Raw genomic sequence first — 22,397 nt, forward strand, 5'->3', positions numbered from 1 at the left:
ATATAAACACCATGAAGAGAATGGCTAATTATTTGAAGAAGGGAAAAGCAAAGGATAGGGTTTATGACAGATGCAAGGGGAAACAGGATCTTTAAAGACAATCAGATAAGAGAAATTTTCGCAAAATTTTACCAGAAGTTATTTAAAGTTGAGGAAAGCAATCAATTTGAGGAGATAGACAATAAAATCAAGGAAGAGGACATGATCATACTAAATCAGGATATTACACAACAAGAAATTAGGAACGTTATTAAGAATCTAAGAAATGGAAAATCACCTGGCTTAGACGGATTCACAGGAGAATTTTATAAAATGGTGTGTAATATAATAGCCCCGGAGTTGCAGAGATTATTCAACAAAATTTTAAAGGGTGGGAAAGCCCCTGATTCTTGGAGAAATATTGAAATTATTACAATTTTGAAACAAAGGGACCCGGCGGATCCGGCCTCTAATAGACCCATAAGCTTGATAAACCAAGATTATAAAATTTTTGAAAAGATATTAGCTAATAGATTAGAAAAATACCTCCCGAGATTAGTGGGAGAGGACCAATATGGATTTGTAAAAGGAAGATATATTGGACACCCCAGAAGAAATGTGATCAATGCCTTATACCATGCAAATAATAAGAGAAAGATTGCACTACTGAAATTAGATGTTTATAAGGCATTTGATTCATTAAATCATGGATATCTTTTTCAGGTATTAAACAAAATTGGGTTTGAAGGACCTTTTATGATCACATTAAAATAAATTTACAAAGAAGGGAAAGCCCTGATTAAAATTAACGACGAACATACTAGGGAAATATTAATTCAAAAAGGAGTAAAACAGGGATGCCCACTATCTCCAATATTGTTTGTATTAGCTATGGAACCTTTGGCAGACAGAATTAGGAAGAGTGTTAGAATCAAAGGCTATAAAGTAGGAAAGGAAGAAATTAAACTAAATTTATTTGCTGATGATGTACTATTAGTATTAGAAAACCCTTTGGAAGCATTGAGAGAGCTTATGACAATTTTAGAAGACTTTAAATCATATTAAAGATAAGGAGTAAATATTAAAAAGTCTGAATTAATGCTTAGCAGGATCGACCAAAAGGAACAAAAGGAAATAGGTAAATTAACAGGTATGAAATTAGGAGCAAAAAAGTTGAAATATTTGGGAGTGATAGGGGTAAATTTCAAATTAACATGGAAAAAAATAGTAAGAAGATTAAAACAACGGGAGAAAAAAAAAGTATATTGGGGAAGATAAGGGCAGTTAAAATGTTTATAATACCCCAGATGTTATATTTATTTCAGGTACTCCCAGAAGAGATATCTAGGAAGCAATTAATTATGTGGGGCCAAACAATTAAAAAGTGGGTATTTGGTGGTAAGGAAGCCAGACTACCAAGAAAAGCGATTTACTCACCAAAGGAAGATTTAGGGTGGGGCATCCATAACTAGAAAGATATTATGAAGCTTTCCAATTAAGAATGTTATTGGAAATTGATGGTAAAAGTTTGGATAAATGGGTGAGATGGGAAGATAATGTAAACAAAGGAGTAGGTAAGTTTGGAATATTTACAACAAAGGTGAATAAAGAAATAGAGAATTCATTAGGCCCGCGACAGACAGCATTAAAAATTTGGAATAAGAAAAAAGCTACCTGGTTGCTAGTACCTTCAAAATGGAACCCTATTGAATCCTTAAATGAAGCATTTAAAAATTTTGGAACGGATTTTTGGGAGGAATTAAAGCAGAAGAGTTTATACAGAATAAAAGATTTTTATGATTCACAAGGAAATTTTATTCCAATGCAGGAAGTATTGGAGAGAGTGGGAAACCAACCTTGGTTAAAGATTATGGGTCTATATAATTTTATGAAACATAGGAGATATAGAGAAATAGTAAATATGGAAGACAACCCATTTGAAAAATTACAGAGTATAAAGGATGTCAATAAGAAGGGTATAGCAAGGAAATTATATAATTTAATGAATAAGGATAGAGAATATATGATCAGGTTGATAAAATCTAAATGGGAAAAAAGAGTTAAAATTAACATATCAGAAGACAGATAAATTAATGAAAGATATAAGGGTAATAAAAATGGAAAAATTTAAAGAACTGGAGATGAAAGTAATATTGAAATGGTATAGGACTCCCTCCCAATTATCCTATATGATCAAGGGAATTAAATCGGAATGTTGGCATTGTAATAGAACAAAAGGCTGTTATGCACATTTATGGTGGGAATGCTCTAAAGTAAGAGTCTTCTGGCAAATGATATTGGGAAAGGCGAAGGAGCTTTGCGATGCTGAGATAAATTTAAATGGGGAGATCCTATTTATGGGCATCTGGGGGAATAAGAAAGTACAGGAAAACAGACAGCACTTGTTAAAAGCCATGACTATAGCTGCCCATGCTGTAATAGCGTATGGGTGGAAAGATGCCTCTAAATGGACTTTGGAAAGATGGAATTGGTATTTATATGAATGGATCCAATCAGACATTCTATCGATACTAAAACAGGATAAGACATGGGAAAGTAAGACGTTAATGATAAGGAAGAAATGGTCTAGATATATAAGATGGGTAAGAGGAGGAGAGACCAACCAAATTATATTAACGATTCTTGTGGTGGTTCCTCTTTGGGTGGGGGGTGGGGGAGAAAAGGGGGAAAACAAGTCTGCATCAGATGTATGGATAGTTAAATTTATTCTATATGTATATGTACATGAAGTATAGATTGTATGTGGATATAATTCATACATCAGTACAATAAAAAAATGCTAAAAAAACAAGATTCTGGCTCTACTGTTATCTGTATGCCTCCTAAAGCCCTCTCTCCTTAGCCTGGGAAAAGATGCTTGCACGAACACTCACGACCTTGAGACTTTGCATACAGTAACTCTGCTTTTCCTGCCTAGATGCTTCCTTTTGCTCACCATTACCTGAGGGGGTGGGGATTTGGGAATTCACCCGTGCTTAGAATCTTATATATGACCTGTGCTTGTAGAGAAACGTCATTCCTGTCAAAGATGGAGTAGGAGCTGAAACTGGCAGCTTATCAATAAAGTTCTTTAACTCAGGTAGTGAATTTTTCAGTTACCTGGCAGATCCTCACACATGCTTTGTAAACCATTAAGGTGTCCTGAAGGGTGGTATATAAATCAAATATTATTATTATTATCATCATCATTATTAAGCACTAATGTGATCTAGGTAGTTAAGGAGCCCATGTTCACTCTTACACACAAAAAAACTAGCATTTTAAGAAGGCACCCATGAATGTATGCAATCTCAGCTGACCAAACTGCCAGCTTGCCACCAGTTCCATAGAAATCCCGAATACTTCTGCAGCAGCAGGTATATGCTGTTTGCTAGCAAAGTTTCTAGAAGGCATTTCAAAAGCCACTCACTCTTCATATTTCACATGATATATAACATCCTCTTCAGCAATGGATTCTGGAAGCTCAGATTCTTCATCACTCTCATTCACCTTTTGGGTTGCCTTCTCTTTCAGAGTCACATTTGCAACCTGTGCTTCAAACCAGGCTCCCATGCTCGTATCACGCGCATCCACCAACTCATTGATCTAAAAAAAGAAAGAAAGAAATAGCCCAGTTGCATTTCTTACCATCTCATCAATCTAACCCAGAAATTACCCACGGACAAATCATGTTGCTGTTGTTCCCCCCCCCACACACACACACACACCAAACGGAATACATGATATTCTCAAATATCACAGGGGGCCATAGGAAGTACAGGACACAAGAGGATTGTGCCATTCCTAGACAGGAAGAGGAAGGCCTGTGGGCCTGGTTATGCCATACAATCAAGTTATACAATAATCCTGGCTTGCTTCACTTGTGCTGTACTACTGTCTGCTCCCTGGCACTAGACGCAAAACTACCCTGAGATGCAGGAGCCGAGCTACGGATTGCAGACCAAGCCTGGCAACTAGCAGGAAGAATGGGGTCAGGAACCAGTGGGGGCATGCAACATCACTACACCACTTTCAGGGGAAACCTGGAAGTGACATAGGGTAGCTCTAGGAATTACCATAAAAATATAGACTTTCTGGCAATTCCTAGAGCTACACTACCCACTTCCGGGTCCCCCCCCCAGAAGTTACATTAGTGACATCAATTTAAATACTAGGCCACCTGCAAAGTAGGAGTCTCACAAGACTCTAGTTATACAGAAAAATTGGCCATTGTAAATAAATAAAGTAAGTAAGTAAAGATAATGATAATAATAACATTCAATTTATATACTGCCCTTCAGGACAACTTAACGCCCACTCAGAGCAGTGTACAAAGTATGCTGCTATTATCCCCACAACAAAACACCCTGTGAGGTGGGCGGGGCTGAGAGAGCTCCGGAGAGCTGTGACTGACCCAGGGTTACCCAGCTGGCTTCAATCAGAGGAGTCAGGAATCAAACCTGGTTCTCCAGATTAGAGTCCCATGCTCTTAACCACTACACCAAACTGGCTCTCTAAACCGAGCATGACGAGGGTTAAAAACATTCCAGAAGGGACCTCCATACCATCTGACGTTTTATTAGAGCCACTACAACTGGAAGGCCCATGGTAGCCAATCATCTGGGTCTCTACAAATTTAGTTTTCTAAGCACTGGCATCAAAATAAATTTTCTCAACTCAGCCTACAGGTCGTTCTTAAATATACAATGCTGGTTCTGTAGAATTCAAAATCCTCTACTAGCCTTTTGAATTCACAAGAGGATATTTTGGTAAATGGGAGACTGTTCAACACAGGGCAACACCCTTGTTTTCAGACAAATAATTCAAGTAGCATATTTCAGGGCATGGCTGCACTACTGGCTTAATCTCGTTTCACTATCATTCCTATGCCACAGGGAATCCCAAAATATCCCAAGAATTCTCGCTAAATTCCCAACATTCTTTGGTGGAAGCCACAATATTGAAAATGGAATTAAACTTCCTTCTGGCACTGCCCTTCCTTCAAGCCTCCCCACCCCCACAAAAGGAGAGGGGGGAGACATTCATCTGCCAGGAGACGTTTGATAAGGCCTAGAGCAATAGGAGATGGTTCTTTTTCAATGAGTTTTGAGGATTTGGGGGTTTTGGTTTTTAAATCATTTCCCAGAACACCACCGTAAGCATGTTTCACAGATTTTAACGGTTCTCTTCAAAATTTATCTAGGCATAGGCTTTTCCTCTTGAAAATAGTTCCTACATTCTTTCACGAACTCTAAAAAGCAAACCTGAAGCCACCTCACCTTGTAGTAGCCAAACCCTGGGTCCACCAAGTCAGCCTGAGCCGAAGTACTTGGCTGCCCCTCCGCCTCCACAGCTCCCTCCCCATTATTGGAGCTCTTGTCAGACTCGCTCTGCCCAGAGCCACAGCCAGAATCCGTGTCTGAAAGCTCAGAGTCCTTTTCTTTGTTCGCCAGAGGCAGGACATTGGGGCTCTGTCTGACCAGTAGCTGAACAATATCATTCAAGCCAACATTGTAATCGAAAAGGGAATGGCCATCCTCCATCTGCAGAATAGTCAGAAGAAAAAACATTGATTACTTAAAGAGGTTCAACAGGCAACTGGAAGTTAATTTATTAATTGCTTCACATCTTGCATAAAAAAAGGAAAAAAGGCCACAACTGTTTCTAAAAATTGCTTAGTTTCAATTCCTAGGGCTACCAGCTTTGTTTTCACGGCTGTGTTTCCATAAAAGCATTTTTAAAAGAAAATGAACATAATTCTGGTGCAACCACTCCAGAATGCTGCAAACATTTTAGGACGTATCTTGAGACAGAGCAAGCCCATGATACAATTAAATCCTTCTCCGCACAAACTGCCTCAATACAGTCCCCTAGGAAGGCCTCACAACGGTTATCAATCTGTTCTGGTCCAACTCACATCCTGTAGCCTCCTGCAATTAACAGCCTCAGTAATCTCACCCACAAGTTCTTTCACTTCAATATGAACTGCATGGGCGGGGGGGGGGGGGCGGGGGGAGGTGTGCAGGGAGACAGACTATGAAGCAACCCAATTCGCCTAAGGGAGCCGGTGAGAGCATACGGTACAAGTCTCAGATGGGTGCCTTTTGGCAAGCTACACCCTCTCTGCCTCAGCTGCACTTCATCTACTGCACTACCTTGTAGGACCGCTGAAAGAGTTGCCGAGGGGATGCATGGAAATCACTTAGGAACTGTGCTAAATGGCAAGTGTGATGCCGTGTCTGGTGGATGCACTGTTGTAAAAAAGCATAAATATATCATTCAGACAAGGAGTCTTGAGAAAAGGATTACACTAGTTTTCATGAATCACATACAGCTAAGAAGTGACCCACAAAAGCAGATTGTCACAGTAAACTTGTTTGTCTTCAAGAAACCAGGTGACACTTATTTTTGCTGCGCAACAAAGCAAGTCCCTCTGAAAATTAAAAGACATACTGATCATCTTTTTTATATATATATATATATAAATTTTTATTGGATGGATACATATGTAATTACAAAAATTCATTGTTAATTTTTACATTATAAAATATCTTAATTAACATCAATAAACTACCCCCTCCCTGACCCCTTTATTCTGATTGACCTCCAGCAGCTTTTGACATCCCCCAAGTCCTAATATCGCTCTCCCTTCTAATTCTTAACATATAACTCATTATACTTTCTATTAACTCTATTTAATAATTCTTACCCAATTGTCCATCTATAAGTAAAGACATTTACTATTCTTAACAACTCAAATATTTTCAAAAGACCACAACTTCCCCCTTAAATCCCAATTCTTCTCTAAGTAGTTTTTAAATTTCTCCCAGACCCCCAAAAAGTCCTTTGGTTCTTCCTCCTTCAAACATCTCGTCAGCTTGTCCATTTCCACCACCACAAAAACTTTCTGAATCCAGTCTTCCATTTTAGGTGTCTCTTCTATCTTCCAATACTGCGCATAAATTATTCTGGCTGCTGTTACCATATAAAATATCATTATTCTATCTTTACAATCATACTTCTCTAAATTCAAACATAGCAATAACATTTCTGGATTTTGATTAATCTTTTTCTGTAAAATCTCTGACATTATCTCTACAATTTTTGCCCAATAAGCCTTAGCTTTATCACAAATCCACCACATATGATAAAACGAACCCTCATGTTGTTTACATTTCCAGCACTTATCTGACATTTGGTTATTACTAAGCGCTAACTTTTTCGGAGTTAAATACCATCTATACATCATTTTATATATATTTTCTCTCACTGCAGTGCATGCAGGTATTTTTACTGTACTCTTCCAGAGATATTCCCACGCCTCATAGTAATTTCCCTGTTACAATTTGTTGCCCATTTGATCATTTGAACTTTAACTAATTCATCTTCTGTATACCATTTTAAAAACAGCTTATATAATTTTGTAATCGATTTTCTGTCTCCTAACAACAACTCTCCCAATTCTGAATTTTTAGCTCTAAATCCTGTCTTTTTACGGTCAGATTCATATAAGCCTTTAATTTGCATATACTGGAACCACCCATATCTAAAGGATAGCTCTTCGTTCAATTTGATCAAATGGTTTGCCTTCAGAATTTCTTTATATGTTAACCAATCTCGTCCTTCCAGTTCTGTTTTTGGATTCACAACTTCTGCTGGTCCAATCCATAGTGGTATTTCTTCACTTATATATTTCTTATATTTAATCCAAACATAAAAGAGGCTCCGTCTCACATAGTGGTGCTGAAACATTGGGTCTACTTTAGCCTTGTTATACCATAGGTAAGCGTGCCATCCGTAGACTGACATACTGATCATCTTGACACACTTCCATTTATTCCATAGTTAAAAATGCAGGTCCCTTCTCATCACCACTACCACCAGGCCTTCATCTTTTTATAATTCTATCCCTCTCACAAGCTTCCCAACAGCCACCTGCTTGCAGCTTCATTTTCCATTAAATCATCCCCTTACTGTACCCATCTTGAAACAAGGATATCCACAACAGTAAATCTCAAAACAAAGTTCAATTAATTGATCTCAGATTATGGCACCTGTTTGTCCAGGAAGTACAAGTTACTCAACCCATTAGCATAAAAAAGCTCCATTTTCAGTATTATTGTTTGGCCACAGGCCATTACAACTCAATATAATCTTCATTGCTCTCTATCAGTACAACAGAGACCCTATCCACCCTATCCAGCAGCCACTGATTGACAAAGAGACACTGGCATGAGCAGCCAAGAGCCACAGCCACTGCTGGAGCAGCACATATGCCTGCTTTCAACGCCTATATGGATGCCTTGGCCAGCACAGAGCACTAAAGCAAGGTTTCTGATGGGTATCTTACCCAGCACACATCAGCACAGTTCTAAAAGAACTACACCAGCTGCTAATTCAATGTACAATTCCAAGTGTTATCCGTTGCCTTTAAAGTCCTCATCTGTCTGAGATCAGGGTACCTGAAGGACCACTCACTCCTATCACTCAATAAGGACTTCTGCGGAGACCCATTTTTACTCTATTAACCCCCTCCAGAGGCATAGGGGCAGAGATGGGGACTGTTCTGTAGTGGCACTTTGCCTATAGAAGTCCTGTCACAAGTTAAGTTTCTGACATGTGTCCTGAGTCTTGTCTAGACACTTTTACACACCCAGGCTTTTAAACTGCTTTTGTTTTTGCTGATGGTTTTCTTGATTTTTTTTCTTTCATTCCCCTCCGTAACTAGTATTGCTATCTGCTGAGTAGTATTGTACAGATGTCTGAACTGACTTTTTAAAATTGACTATTATTTTATTGTTTAGTTTTATTATCACTTTGAAAGCCCTGGTTGAGATGGACTTTTTAAAAAAAAATCTGAATTTCCTCCTTGGGCAAATTGAACTGCAACACTTATCACTGCAAGCTCCAAATGTCTTATCCCATTTTTGCATGACAAAGCAGGAACTGAGAGATAACTACTCTCAAGCACTCTCAAGATTAGAGGAGATGGGGGGAGGAGGTAGCTGTAAATTTCCTACATTGTGCAGGGGTTGGACTAAATGACCCTTGGGATCCCTTCAAGCGCTATGTTTCTATGTAGGCAGCAAAACAATGTTGGTATTATAATCACTTTCTAAGACATCCCTAATTGGTGTCTTATTTCTTTCCATCCCAATATACATTAAAAGTTTTTGAAGTTTCTAAAGATTATTTCTATCATCTGGAGGAGGGAAAGTCCAAATACAATACAACAAACATGCAGAACACTTGTCATGTCATATTCCTCACAACACAGTAAGGCAGTGCTCTTCCACTGATATTCAGTTAGTACCCCACTCTAAAATGGAAATAAAATAGCAAATGCTGGTATGATTAAGGACTCAAAGGTCTGTGCCCAAGTCCAACCATGATTTCTGTACCACATACTCTACATGCAAAAGTTTTTAAGTTGTCTACCTTACTCATCCTCATATCCCTGTGAAGTAGGCCACCACATTATTCTTTTCTTCGGATGCAGGGAACTCTGTTGCCCCTCAGTTACTCAAAGGCACCCATTACTAGAGATGAGCACGATCCAAAAAAAAAATTGCCGATCCAGCTGATCGTGGATCAGTGCCGGTGACGATCCCAACTAAACGATCCACACCGATCATCTCCCATTCCCGATCCATGGATCGTGGAGGACAAAGCGGGGCGCGCTGCTATTCCCAGCTATGTGGGAAGGTGGGTGTTGGCGGCGGCCACCAGGCCCGGCGGGCACGGGTAGACAGCGACAAGTCGCCTCCCCTTGGGGGCAGGGGGTCTGGTGGCTTGCCAGCAGCACCCCCCATGTGCCCGCCCGCCAGGCCAAAAAGGAGCGCACTGGCGAGAAAAGAACGGTGGGTGATGCCGGCGGCATCTGTGTTTGTGTTTGGCCATCAGAGTTGCCTATCAGGGTTTGCAGGGATGAGATTGGAGTGCCCATGGCTACAGAACACCCCCTTCCCCCTCCCTCCCTTGGGTGTCTTCTCCCAACTGGTGACTGCTTTGCTGCTCCGTGGTTGGAAGGAAGCCCTACTGATCAAGGAAAGCTGGGCTTCCATTCGGGTTTCCAAGGCGACAGAAGGAGGGGAAACACAGCTCAGGCATTCCCCTGGCTCCGTTGCCCCGGGAATAGATTGCTGGCGCCTGAGTGTCTTCCCGATCCGAGCACGATCCAGCCCCCTCCCGATCACTGGATCGTTGGCCGTGGCCGATCACGATCCGCTGAGTCGCGATCGCCATTATCGTGGGTTTTTGGGATCGTAATGCGGATCGTGTCCATCTCTACCCATTACTATGTATTATGTACTATGTATTATTACTCAAAGACACCACACCCATGACTATGTCTGTAATAAAGACCTTTAACTCATACAGCTGTGACTGATGAAGTGGAGAGTCTAAGTGAACCCCCTAGCCAGGCCTGACACAATGCATGGATGTAGATGTGAAAGTTGGACAATGAAGACAGCTGATAGGAAGGTAATTGATTCATTTAAAATGTGGTGCTGGAGGAGAGTTTTGCAGTTACCATGAGTGGCCAAAAAGACAAATAAGTGGGTTCAAAATTACATCAAGTCTGAATTCTCCCTAGAAGCTAAAATGACAAAACTGAGGCTATTGTACTTTGGTCACATCATGACAAGACAAGACTCTCTGGAAAAGATAATAATGCCTAGGAAAAGTTGAACACAGTAGGAAAAGAAGAAGAGGAAACAATTAAATTGAAGAAAATGATTAAAAATATTATTTAAAAACGCCGGTATAAAGTTTAATTAGAAATACATAGATTAAAAACATTATATGATTCTACATGTATGTACTAAAACCTTATATAAATAAAATAAAATCACTAAAATACAGGTATAATAGTACAACTCTTTGCCATATGTACAGAAGAACCAATAAAACCAAACATGCATGACCTTGCACAGAATGAAACTGGAAAAGGAGGAAAAACAGAGCCTGCCCTCTACCTCATCGTCACCCATACCACTGCATCATCTTCCTCTCCCCTTTCTATCACGTATAGCTTAGATGTGTAGGCATGGCTTTGTTGCATTCTTCTTTCATCTTTCGTTGGTATCCGGCACCCCGTCTTGAATTTTATATTCTTGACCTGGCTATATAAGGTAAAATTTCCTTGATTTTATTTATTTTTATTGGCATCTCTCTTTTTCAAAATATGTTTTTTTCAGTTGGGATAAATTTGGTTCCTTTTTAAAGACTTATGGAGAAAGGAATTAAAACTCTTTATATAATACATTGCCCAGACTTTATTTCATGCTATTCTGGGGCAGAATTCTTTCACTCCAGGTTATTTTCAATTTCATCTTAGCATGAGTAATTTCATTGAAATATATTTGTTTGATATTGGTGTTCTACTTAGTATCCATCCTGACCTGGATAGGCCAAGTGAGCCTGATCTCATCAGATCCCAGAAGCTAAGCAGGGTTGCCCTTGGCTAGTAATTTGATGAGACACCTCCAACAAAGACCAGAGTTGCAGAGGCAGGCAATGGCAAACCACCTCTGTTAGTCTCTTGTCGTAAAAACACCACCAGGGGTCGCCATAAGTCAGCTCTGACTTGAGAGCTCTCTCCATCACTTATTAAGTGGTTTGGCTGCAAATCAGCACTCTACTGGTTCGAATCCCACTACTGCCATGAGCGCAGTAAGCCTCTCAGCCCCAGCTCCCCAGCTGTATTATGGGGATAATAACACTAACTTGTTCACTGCTCTGGGTGGGACACTAATCTGTCTAAAAGAGCAGTATATAAGGGCAGTTGTTGCTATTACCCAAATTGTCCTTTTTCTTCCCTATTCCAGATTCATTGTGTGCTAGGTCATGTTTTATGTATTTTATTGATGGGGTGCTATCTCTGATATTTTTGTACCACTGAGGAAGAAACACTTCTGCCGAAACACTTCTGCTCTTATTGGCTCTGTACATATGGCAATGAGTCGTAGTATTATACTTGCATATAACTGATTTTATTTAATTTATATACACGCTTTTAATGTTTATATGTAGAGCCACATTATGTTTTTAATCTAATTTATGTATTTCTAATGAAACTTTATACTGGTGTTTTAAAATCATATTTTCAGTTACTTTCTACACATTTTTTCTGTTATTCCAACCTCCTTGGTTACCAGGGTTGTTGTTTTTCTCCCCTTTTTGTTGTCCTTACTGGGAAAAGAGAAAGGCCCAAGGCAAGATTGCTGGGCTCAATGAAAGTCACATCTTCCAGTTTGCAAGATCTGAGCAATGATAGGATGTTTTGGAGGTCTTTCCTTCATAGGGTAGCCATAGGTCAGAGCAACTTGACAACACATATACACACATACAGGGAATCCTTAGCAGACCTGGGCTTCAGGCAAAGGCAAATCACACTCATGCCCAACCCTCTATCTAAGTACACATTTTCCACAGGCAAGCTTTGGGATGCTGTGCACCAAAACATAGCAATCTCTTCATAAAGTGCATTATTTCTGTATAATTCAATAATTTAGCTGCCTTTCAGTCAGGTTTTTAAAATCCTCTCTCAAAGCAGTGCTTCTCCCTCATCACTATCACAAAGCAGAGATAAGTACCTGGCAAGCATGTGCCCACAGGCCACACTAACCGCCCCCCCCCCAATGCCTCACCTCCATACACTCTCCTGCAAGGGAGAAGCATTGCTTCCCACCTTTTATGTGCCCTTTTCACTGGAAAACAGAAGCAAACCCAGAGGCCACACATCACTTTATGAAGCCCTCTGGGCAGCCCATTTCTCAATAGAAGAGGCACCTACAAAGATTTTTTTTAAGCACCTATACTCTTGCAGGTTATACTCTTGTACTGGAAAACTGCCTAAGAGACTTGAAAATCACCTTGTCTCTAATATCAAGATCACAGAAATGCTGATACCCCCCCCGAAACACACACACACACCCCGACACACTATTCCCATAACTTTTATTGATTTTACTCATTGCTCGATGCCAACTCAAGTTTTATAGGACAGGTTAGCCCCATGGTGCAGAGTGGTAAGCTGCAGTACTGCAGCCCAAGCTCTGCTCACGACCTGAGTTTGATCCTGGCAGAAGCCAGGTTCAAATAGCCGGCTCAAGGTTGACTCAGCCTTCCATCCTTCTGAGGTTGGTAAAATGAGTACCCAGTTTCCTGGGGGTAAAGTGTAGATGACTGGGGAAGGCAATGGCAAATCACCCCGTAAAAAGTCTGCCAAGAAAACGTCGTGGTGCAACATCCCCCCATGGGTCAGTAATGACTCGGTGCTTGCACAGGGGACTACATTTACCTTTTTTACTCATTGCTCGATGCCAACTCAAGTTTTATAGGACAGGTTAGATATGGGGTTCTGCAAACACTCCTTTTTTGTTTAAATGTAAACGATTTTCCCTAAGCAAGCAATTAAGCAGAAGTTGACCTTCTCAGCAGAAGTTTACAGGCCATTTTTTGAACTGTTTTTCAAGGGCTCCTCAAGTGTTCACCTCAGAACATCTCTATTGCAGAAGACACTGGGATGTGTTCTAAAATGCCAGATCATTCTACTGAGGCAGAGGCAGACATTAACAAGCTCACAATCTCTCTTTTGTGATCACTCCTTTTTGCATACTCCAAGACTGTGTGTAAGATGAGCTGTCATAGATCGGATACAGATGAGGAGAGGCACAAGAACACCTACTAACCACTCAACTTTCCCCATCTTCCTTCTCTCACCCCCTCAAAGCATGCCCATATGCTCACAAAGAAGCATGTGATCACCTATCCAATACTCTTACTAGCAGAGATTTGCAGGAACAGCTCCACCCCCTTGCTCATATGCAGACAAGCACAAAATCAGTCCTGAATTAGCAACTGTGGTCCACCAAGTTATTAGGGCAGTTATTACTTAGGCGGGAACAAGGTATAGGGAAGAGAGTGGATGCAACGGGATACACAGAGGGACTAAGGAAAACTAAAGATGGAGACAGTGCATGACACAGAGTTGCAAACAGTTTCCAAAATAAAAACTCTTAGAGAATGAGGGGAGGCAGTATTTTTCTGTCTATCTGAGGTACCCCATACCTTATTTCAGGCCACTCTTATTCCTAGGGCAGGCAAGTTTTCTGAATGTGTACAAATCACTCACTGGCACAGCAGCAGGGGCATCTTCGACCCAGTACTCAACCAGCTATGAGCGCTTGCATCAGCACAAAAAGATCTGCATATCTACTGGTCCCAATGCTTAACGTATGAACATATAAACAGTTAACAAATACTCTTTGTTCAACTGTTTAGACATTTAATAGTTTACATGCCTTCCCAATACGCTCCCAAGCAACACAAGCAGCTCAAAACAGACCTCATTTTGATAATGCATGAAATTGTACTGGAGATTCAAAGTGACTTGAGTTAACACCTTTAACATGTAGTGCAGCATGCATGCTTCAGAAGGTCATAGAATGCACCATTAGGCAAAACAGAAAGAACAGCTAAATGTCAAGAGGTATCTATTTGCCTAATAAAGGTAAAAGAATTACGTATCATTACGTTATCATTTTGAACCAGATTTACAGAACTGCAAACAGCAGTAATTATCTATAGTGCCAAACAAATGCTGATTTCACCAGAATCCTGTCAGAGGTAGTGATAGACCAAAAGCCAATCTGAAGTACTGTTTAAGTAAAGTCGCTAGATGGCAGTACAATTCAGGACATTTCCCCTTTGCAGAGGTTAACAAACAAACTTAAAAGTTCTTCCATAAATCCACGCAAGCCACTCAGAAGAGGCTGCTAGCCAGATTCACAAGTACTCTAAACTACCATATCCCCCATTTACCACTTAGTTATTATACCTTATCGCTCCTTGCAAAACCAAGAACCACAGGTAACAACCGGAAACGATGCAGCTGCAAACAGCTCCAGGATGAAAAGAATTCCAATGCCAGCTGACCTGCAGTTTCCATTTTGCAGACACTCCAACTACCCCTGCACTCCATAAAAACTACCAATTTTTTAAAAAATAATTTACAAGGTACAGTATTCACCAATGCCAGAGACTTTTTGTCTTCCAAAATTGTTTGCCTCTTCATATCTTTGTTGTTCCTTTTACATTCTTTGTTACGCAATGCACAAAAGGTTTAGGCAGGGAGAGACAGTCAAGGGAATGGTGACAAGTAGAGAAGAAGATGGGTACCTGTTTGCCTCTGTAGAAGAGTCTTTGCCTATCAGGTGCCACTCTGAACACTTTGTATACCCTTTTCCGGAGATCTTCCACTTTGGTCAGCTTGGAAAGGGAGTCCATTCGATGAGTTTCCTTTCCATCCATGGTGCGCACTTGGATCCACATTGTGACAGTATCTCTGTACAATGACAGGCACAGAAAGCAGATTAAAACATGAAAGGTGCTTTGGAAAAGGCATGGGGAATAAGAAGAGGCATCCCCACTCTCTCTACAGCCCATCCCTGCAATTTCCTATTACAATTCCAAACCCCAAATCCCCATTCAGTCCCAAGCACAGCATTTCCCACCAATACTACCCCACACCCCTTCGGGGATTAGTTGCCTTTAGTTGCCCACATCCGTCCTCCTCCAGGCCCACGCCCCTTTCCTTTCCCCACGGCGACTTCTGACAAAATTATGCCCCCTTACTCCGGCTTCAGCCATAACCCAGCAGCCTCCCCCACTTCCTCCTCACACCCCCTGAGCGCCGAGGACTCCTCATGTTTGCCCCCCCCAACCCCACTTTCTTTAATTCTCCCCCTTCGTGCTTCACACAGCCCCCCCCCCCGCCCCTCTTCTACAGAAATACACCCGCCGCCGCCGCCGCCCCCCGAGCAAGGAGGACCCACTTTGGCGCTTTCGCCGTCCCTCAGTCGGTCGACCACGGCCAATCAGATGACCTCTCAACCTAACCTCGTCTCCGTCTCTGCTTAGCCCCGCCTCCTCCCCACACTCCTCGCTGTTACCCCGCCCTCCAGGCAACACCCCTCCTCATTCGCCAACGTCCCCCGCCCTTCCTAACGCCTATTAGTCCATTCGCAACTATCCCCACCCACCTTCACGGACCAGCATGTTCGTCTGCGCTCCCCGAGTTTGCCGTGTGTTTTTCCTCCCTCCTGGCCGTCCCAACGCGCGCCACAAATTGAAAAAACCGCCCTGACGCGAGAGTTGGGGCGGAGTCTCACGATATTCTGTGAACGAGCCGTTGGGAGGCGGTTGGCGGGAAATTCTGATCCCGAGGCAAGATCAAGGTCTGCGCCGCTCCGCACGAGCCAATCCGCCTCCCGGCGCGAAGGGAGACGGGCTCGGCTCTGCGCGGCACGGGAGTTCGCCTACGGCCTTTACGGGGCAACCCGAAGCGGAGGCTCTGGCCTGGCGGGAAGGTCCCGTTGAGCCGGGCCCGCCTTGCCTGGGGGCGGCGAAGGGCTGCTCAGTGTCGGGGGGCTCTCAGTGACCGCGGGAAGGGGGTGGCGGCCGGTGGGTTGTCCTCAGCGGGGGCGAGGAATGAGCCGGGAAAGGCCTGAGACCAGCACAGCGGGCGGAGGGAGATACGGCGCTTAGGAGGCACCACCCAGAACTTCCCTGAGGCGCCGCCGCCGCCGCCGCCTCCACGTTAATGAGAGGAGTCGCTTGATCGGCCTGAACCGGCCCGGCCCTCGGTCGTGCGAGTCAGGGGGGTCTGCGCGGCCCTTCCCGGCCCCCTCTTAACGCCCTGGAGCGGTTGGGGGAAGCGCCATCGTCGCCCTTCCCGGATGGTTCGGGAGCGAAGGCAGCGGCCCGCGGGCGCATTCCTCAAGGGCGGAGGTCTAAAACCACTCAGAGCCGATGGCACAATGGTCAGGACGCTGGACTTGGACCTGGGAGGCCTGAGTTCAAATCCCCGGTCTGCCAGTAAGGTGGCCTTGGGCCAGTCACGCCTTCCAGCTTTCCGCACCGAGTTGTTGTGAGGATAAGATAGCAGAAAGAGGGACAATGTAAGCTGCTGTGGGTCCCTAGTGGGAAGAAAAGTGGGGTACATATGGCGCAAAATACATAGGCAAGGCTGACCAAATGTTACTTGCAAAGTTTTGTAAATCAGTGAGCCGATTTCCCACCATCTGTTCAAAGCAGCTTGGGGTGGGGGAGAACGATTTAACATGCCACCATGTAGGACAAGGACTTCAAGCTAGCTCTCAGATTCACCAGAACTTTCTCGGGTCTACATACTGAGACAGTATGCATGCCTACTGCTGGTGTCCTGGCAAAAGATCCAGTCTTACTATGGTGGAACCAAAAAAACTACCACAGAAAGGTCTATCAATCACTGGGATGGCTAGGATTCGTCCCCCACGTCCATTGTCTCCGTGGTGGACTCATTACCCTCTAAGCCGGTTTCTGCTGGGTTCCGGCTGTGGGTTCCTGGAAAGGATCATAAAGAAAGAAGAGAACTTGATCTCCCATCTACTCCATTTGAACTTTTGTTGGTTGGACCTACCTGTGGGGTTATTTCCTGGCATTTGCCATTATACTGTGATGCTCTAATCTGTCATTGATTTTGTATTTTGGATGTTTGAACACTTAGCTTGTGAATTTTGATAAATGTATATATTTAGTTAAATCAAAAAGAGTCCAGCAGCACCTTTAAGACTAACCAATTTTATTGTAGCATAAGCTTTCGAGAATCACAGTTCTCTTCGTCAGATGAGATATTTATATTTATTATTATATATATATATTATATATATTTAGTTAACTCTCTTGGCATATGTATGTTTCACAGCTGTATGGTGTGTTGGTAATTTTGGTCTTCTAGACCTTTCTGTGATAGTTTTTTAGGTTCCATTCTGCTGTTACTACACGGTGCCCCCTCTTTTGCATGACTTCACTAGGGTGGCAAGGCAAAAGTGCTTTAGTGTGACTTGGCAATCCACACAAAGTACCCATGAGGCCAGCTTAGTTTGCACACCAGGAACTCGCGTGGTTTTAAGGAGAACCTGAGCCCATGCAAAGCTACACAGGGAAACTCTTTGCCTCTCTGCCCCTGCATATAAGTCAAGCCTAAGATGGAGTAGAAGAACCATCACACATAAAGCTCAAGTTAGGTTGGGTGCAAACAAAAAAATCTCAGGTTGCACCAAAGAATACCAGCACAAAGCAGCTGTGACTTTGGAAATTTAGAAACCAGCAATTATTCACAGCAAAAGAGTTCTGTATAAAATTCAAAGCTTGCTCCCTAATAAAGGGTTGCTGTCCTGATCCCTAGTAAAAGATATCATCCTACTACTTGGGACTGTTGTCTACTGAATCTGCACTTATCTACAGTAAAATGTATGTTTCAAGAGTCACAGGTGGCTCTGGGGTTTGCTGCAAAGGCTGACCAAATCCCTCTGGAATTTGAGTGCACTTGTATTTCCATAAGTCTCACAATATTTTTCAAAAGCTCAGGCAGTCAAATGTTTCAGCCACTGCAGTGTCATCTGCTGAGTGCTTTCTGCAGGGTGTCAAGTTGTACTTGATCTTGCCCCTTACTTCCAATAAGACACCAAGGTAACAGGCGAAGTCACAGGTCCGTGTGGTGTCGGGGTTAACGCACTGGGCTAGAACCAGGAAGACTCTGGTTAAGTAGCTCACTCAGAGGCCTTTAGCCAGTCGTTCTTATGCAAGCTAATCTATCTCCCAGGGTGGTTGTGAGCATAAACAGAAAAGCAGCACCAGGTACGCCACCCTGAGTTCCTCAGTGGAAAGGCTGGATAACAATGTGACTGACGTGGCTGAAACCCTTGAGTTACTGGAAATAGATGTCTCCAGTGGCAAAAGAACAGCAACATGCGCTGTTAGCCTGTATATTCAGACTCCAACCTCGGGATGGAAACAGCTGCCCAAGCTGAGCCACAAGAAGTCCTGATCATAAAGGAAGTGGTAGTATTCAGAGGTGTACTGACTCTGAACATGGAAGTTCTCTTCTTGGCTATGGTATGCAATAGCCAGTGATAGGCTGGCCCTCTGAATTTTTAACTTGTTCAGAAGCCCTGTATGTCCAAATTTCCCAGCTAGGGCCTTCATGTCTTGCTTCCCAGAAGCAAGAGATTAGTTGGCGGGGTTAGATGAACCTCTGGGTCTGCTACAGCAGAAGATACATATGGGGGGAAATAACTACAGTGAGTACCTGAGAAGTTTGGCTTCTAAGGTCCAACATCAGCAAGCCCAGAATCCAAAAATTGACGCTACAGGGAGGAAGAGACGCATAAATGCATTCCCGGCTGAGACCCAGGATTGAAAAATTCTGGGTATGAGGAATGGCTCTAATCAAGCTGCACAATTCTATGCCTGCTCCAAAGTGTCACTGCACGTTACATCTTTCCCCAAATCTTATATTTCCCCCAGATTTCACCATTGTAGACACAGAGTACACAAGATGTACAAAGCCCTGTTCTACGTTTCACAGCCCACTACCCTTCATGCACTTGTAGAACTGCTGCATCATATATATAACTCTCTGCAACTCACACGGACCCTTTGCCACACACCGCAAGCTTCAAATCCTTATTAGCAAAGCTCTGTCTCCACCTACACTACACTAACAAATCCCATTCCAGAACTCAGCCAGGGATATACAATGCATTTCCACAGAGCTCCTGCAATTTTGTCAGGCCCTTCCTCCCAAGGAGCCTAGGACAGCATCTATTCCCCCCCCCCGCACTTTACCCTAACATCCCTGTGAGGTAGGTCAAGCAGAGGGAGGAAAAAATGGCCCCCAGTTGCCATGTGAGCACCATAGCAAAGTAGAAATCGGAATCCAATTCCCCCCATCCAAGTCCTGTCTAGCTCTGCCCTGGAGCTTCTGATGTACATGGATGTTATTTATTCTAAAACTTTGGATGGCTCCTTTCTACCTAAACAGGATCCCTAAGCTGGTGAGCATTTTTTTAAAACTTTAAAGGTTTTAATTTAAATTTAAAACAAAAGTCAATAAAATTCAAACACCATCAAGAACACAGAGGGGCCCAGTAACAGTTATTGTGTGTGATGTGCCATCAAGTCCCCTCCGACCTATGGCAACCCTATGAAGGAAAATACCTCCAAGGTGTCCTCTCATCAATAGACCTCAGATTTGACAAACTGGAGGCTGTGGCCCAATCAAAACAAACAATTTTCACCCACTGGTGGAAAACAGCAATAGGGAGTTCTACAGTTTTGGCTACATGACCAAGAAGGCCCTTTCTCAGCTTCCCACCTACCTAGCCTCAGGTGGCAGAGGCACCCAAAGCAGGGCCTCTGAAGATGGCCAGAGTGAACGGGCAGAAGGTGGCTCTTAAGCATAGCTGTCTACTCAGTATCCCATTTTTAATAGCCTCTGTAATGTTACCCAGAAGGAACAAGCAAAATTCAACTCCTGTAGCACTTTAAAGAAAATCTGGTTGGTCTTTAAGGTGCTACTGGACTCAAATCTTTCTTATCTATTGCAGACCAACACGTCTACCCCCCTGAAACTGCCAGAAGGAAAGGGTGTGACAGGCTTGCCCACCACTTTCCCCTAATGGCCTGGTATTCAGAGGTACACTGCTTCTGAGCATGGAGGCTCACTGTGGCTCTCAAAGCTGTTGCCAGAGCACTCTTCCGTATCTGCTATCGCCCCTTGTCATGACAATGAGTCCCATAAGCACAGCAAGAGACTTTTTGTTTCTCTTTGGACAAAGAGAGTCATCTCCCTCAACAATATGTACAACCTGTGACACAAACACCACATTCTGGCTACCTGACATACTCCAGGGTGAGCCCTGCAGCCCCTCAAGGGCTTGATTTTTAAGGCTTTTGCTGGAATGCTTTGCCAAATCCTCTGAATGGCCTTGATCAGAGAGCAGCTTAGCTTCCACTCATGAAGGGCCACAGCCACGTTCCAACTGACCTGGCTACTAGTGGCTGGCCCATGCACGGCATCTTCCCCAGGACAAGTTTAGTTCCGCTCTTCCTCTTCAGAAAGGGATCCAGATTGGCATCTATTTGTCATTGTCCCTTAAATGATAAACTCGCTTGCAGATCTAGCCTTTGCACAGAGGTAGCATGGCTCAAATCTAATCTGAACTGCACCAATCCGGTAACCATTACAACAGCCCAATAAGATAAGTAGAGAGAAAGGATTGCCTAAGGTCACAGAGATGAATTTGAGCCCAGGACCTCCTGGGTCTCTTGCCCTGGCTGCTGCACCTGTGTTGCATGGTTTTATTTATTTCTTCAGAATATTTTTCTGCTGCCTCTTCAGAGTCTGACTCGAGACAACCCACAATTTTAAAAAATCAGAGCATAAAAGGACCAATCATTAAACACCAATAGCATCCATCTATGCATAAAAGAGAAGCAGGCAATTCAAAAGCAGGTAAGATATCCCCCCCCCCCATTAAAAGCCTGAGTAAAAAGATATGTTTTGGCCTGGCGCCCCCCAAAGATAAAGGAGACGCCAGGCAAGACTCAAGGGGGGAGGAGAGCATTCCAAAGGTGAGGTGACATCATAGGAAATGCCCTCTTGCCCCGCCCGCCCCATTTACAATCCTCCCTCCATGATCATGTTGTGGGCAGTATGCATATATGACAATTGTGATGCAATTCTTGCATTTGGTAGAGTGGACAGAACAGCTTCAGAACAATTCAGTTTTGAAGGTGCCACCAAACTCCCTTGGCATTTGCTTCCCCCCACCCCAGACTATTTCCAGGCACTACGCATAACCACCCTCTCTTGGGTGAGCCAGGTCACACCTAGGAAGACTTGCTTCTTGACCGTCCCCCACATTCTATGCAAGAGCAATTAATTGCTCTTCATCCTGTTGCCACCTACCAGGGAGCATTTTTGCTTGCGAAAGATGCGTCTCAACCTGCAAGGTGGGAGGACCAGTTCTTCCTGTGCTAGGCCCCTCCCACGTTCAGAAATCCATGAATGGGGAGACATCCACAGCCCAGAAGTTCTAGGCCCGTCCCCTCACCTCTTCCAGAAGCTCCCACCGTGAACTGCTTTCTTATTGCTGGTATATGGCCAATACCTGTGGAGTGCCACAGCACCCTCAGAACAGCCTGGCAAGGTGAGTCAGGCTGGACAATAGAGGTACTCAGCCCAAAAACATGCAAGCCATTTCATGTCTGAACATGGATTTGAATATAGGTCCCCTTGGTCCAATAAAAAAAAAATTATTCATCCACCATACCAACCTGGCTCCCAAAGGACAGCTACTTAACCATGATGGAAGAACAGCTCTCTGGTTTTAATGCTAGCTTGAAGGTCATCTGCTGCAGACCTAGGTACAATTGCCCTCTAAAGGAACAAATGTATAAGACTGTACTTAGACCAAGTCTGAAACTTGTCAAAGTCATAAGGAAGAAATGAGCTAGCATCTGAACGGGAAACTGGCAGTTCGGGAATGCAAACAGGTGGGCTTTGGAAAACATAGAAAGCATGC

At 43.2% G+C, this 22,397-nt stretch overlaps 1 protein-coding gene across 3 annotated transcripts in view; it reads right to left on the reverse strand.

The window, feature by feature from the left end:
* The window catches only part of UHRF1 (ubiquitin like with PHD and ring finger domains 1), a 91,125-nt gene that overhangs the window by 23,341 nt on the left and 45,387 nt on the right, over positions 1 to 22,397 (reverse strand). For 2 of the 3 annotated variants that reach the window (XM_054981112.1, XM_054981110.1), the window contains exons 3-5: positions 15,166 to 15,331; positions 5,259 to 5,522; positions 3,410 to 3,585 (exon numbers count right to left, since the gene is read on the reverse strand). In XM_054981112.1, coding sequence (XP_054837087.1) covers positions 3,410 to 3,585; positions 5,259 to 5,522; positions 15,166 to 15,318 — 593 coding nt within the window. In that variant the 5' untranslated portion in view covers positions 15,319 to 15,331. Of the gene's footprint in view, positions 1 to 3,409; positions 3,586 to 5,258; positions 5,523 to 15,165; positions 15,332 to 15,821; positions 15,912 to 22,397 lie in introns of those variants that run through there. The other variant, XM_054981111.1, reaches the window with a different exon arrangement.

Source organism: Eublepharis macularius, chromosome 5 (assembly GCF_028583425.1).
Source record: "Eublepharis macularius isolate TG4126 chromosome 5, MPM_Emac_v1.0, whole genome shotgun sequence".
Classification (NCBI taxonomy): Eukaryota; Metazoa; Chordata; class Lepidosauria; order Squamata; family Eublepharidae; genus Eublepharis; species Eublepharis macularius.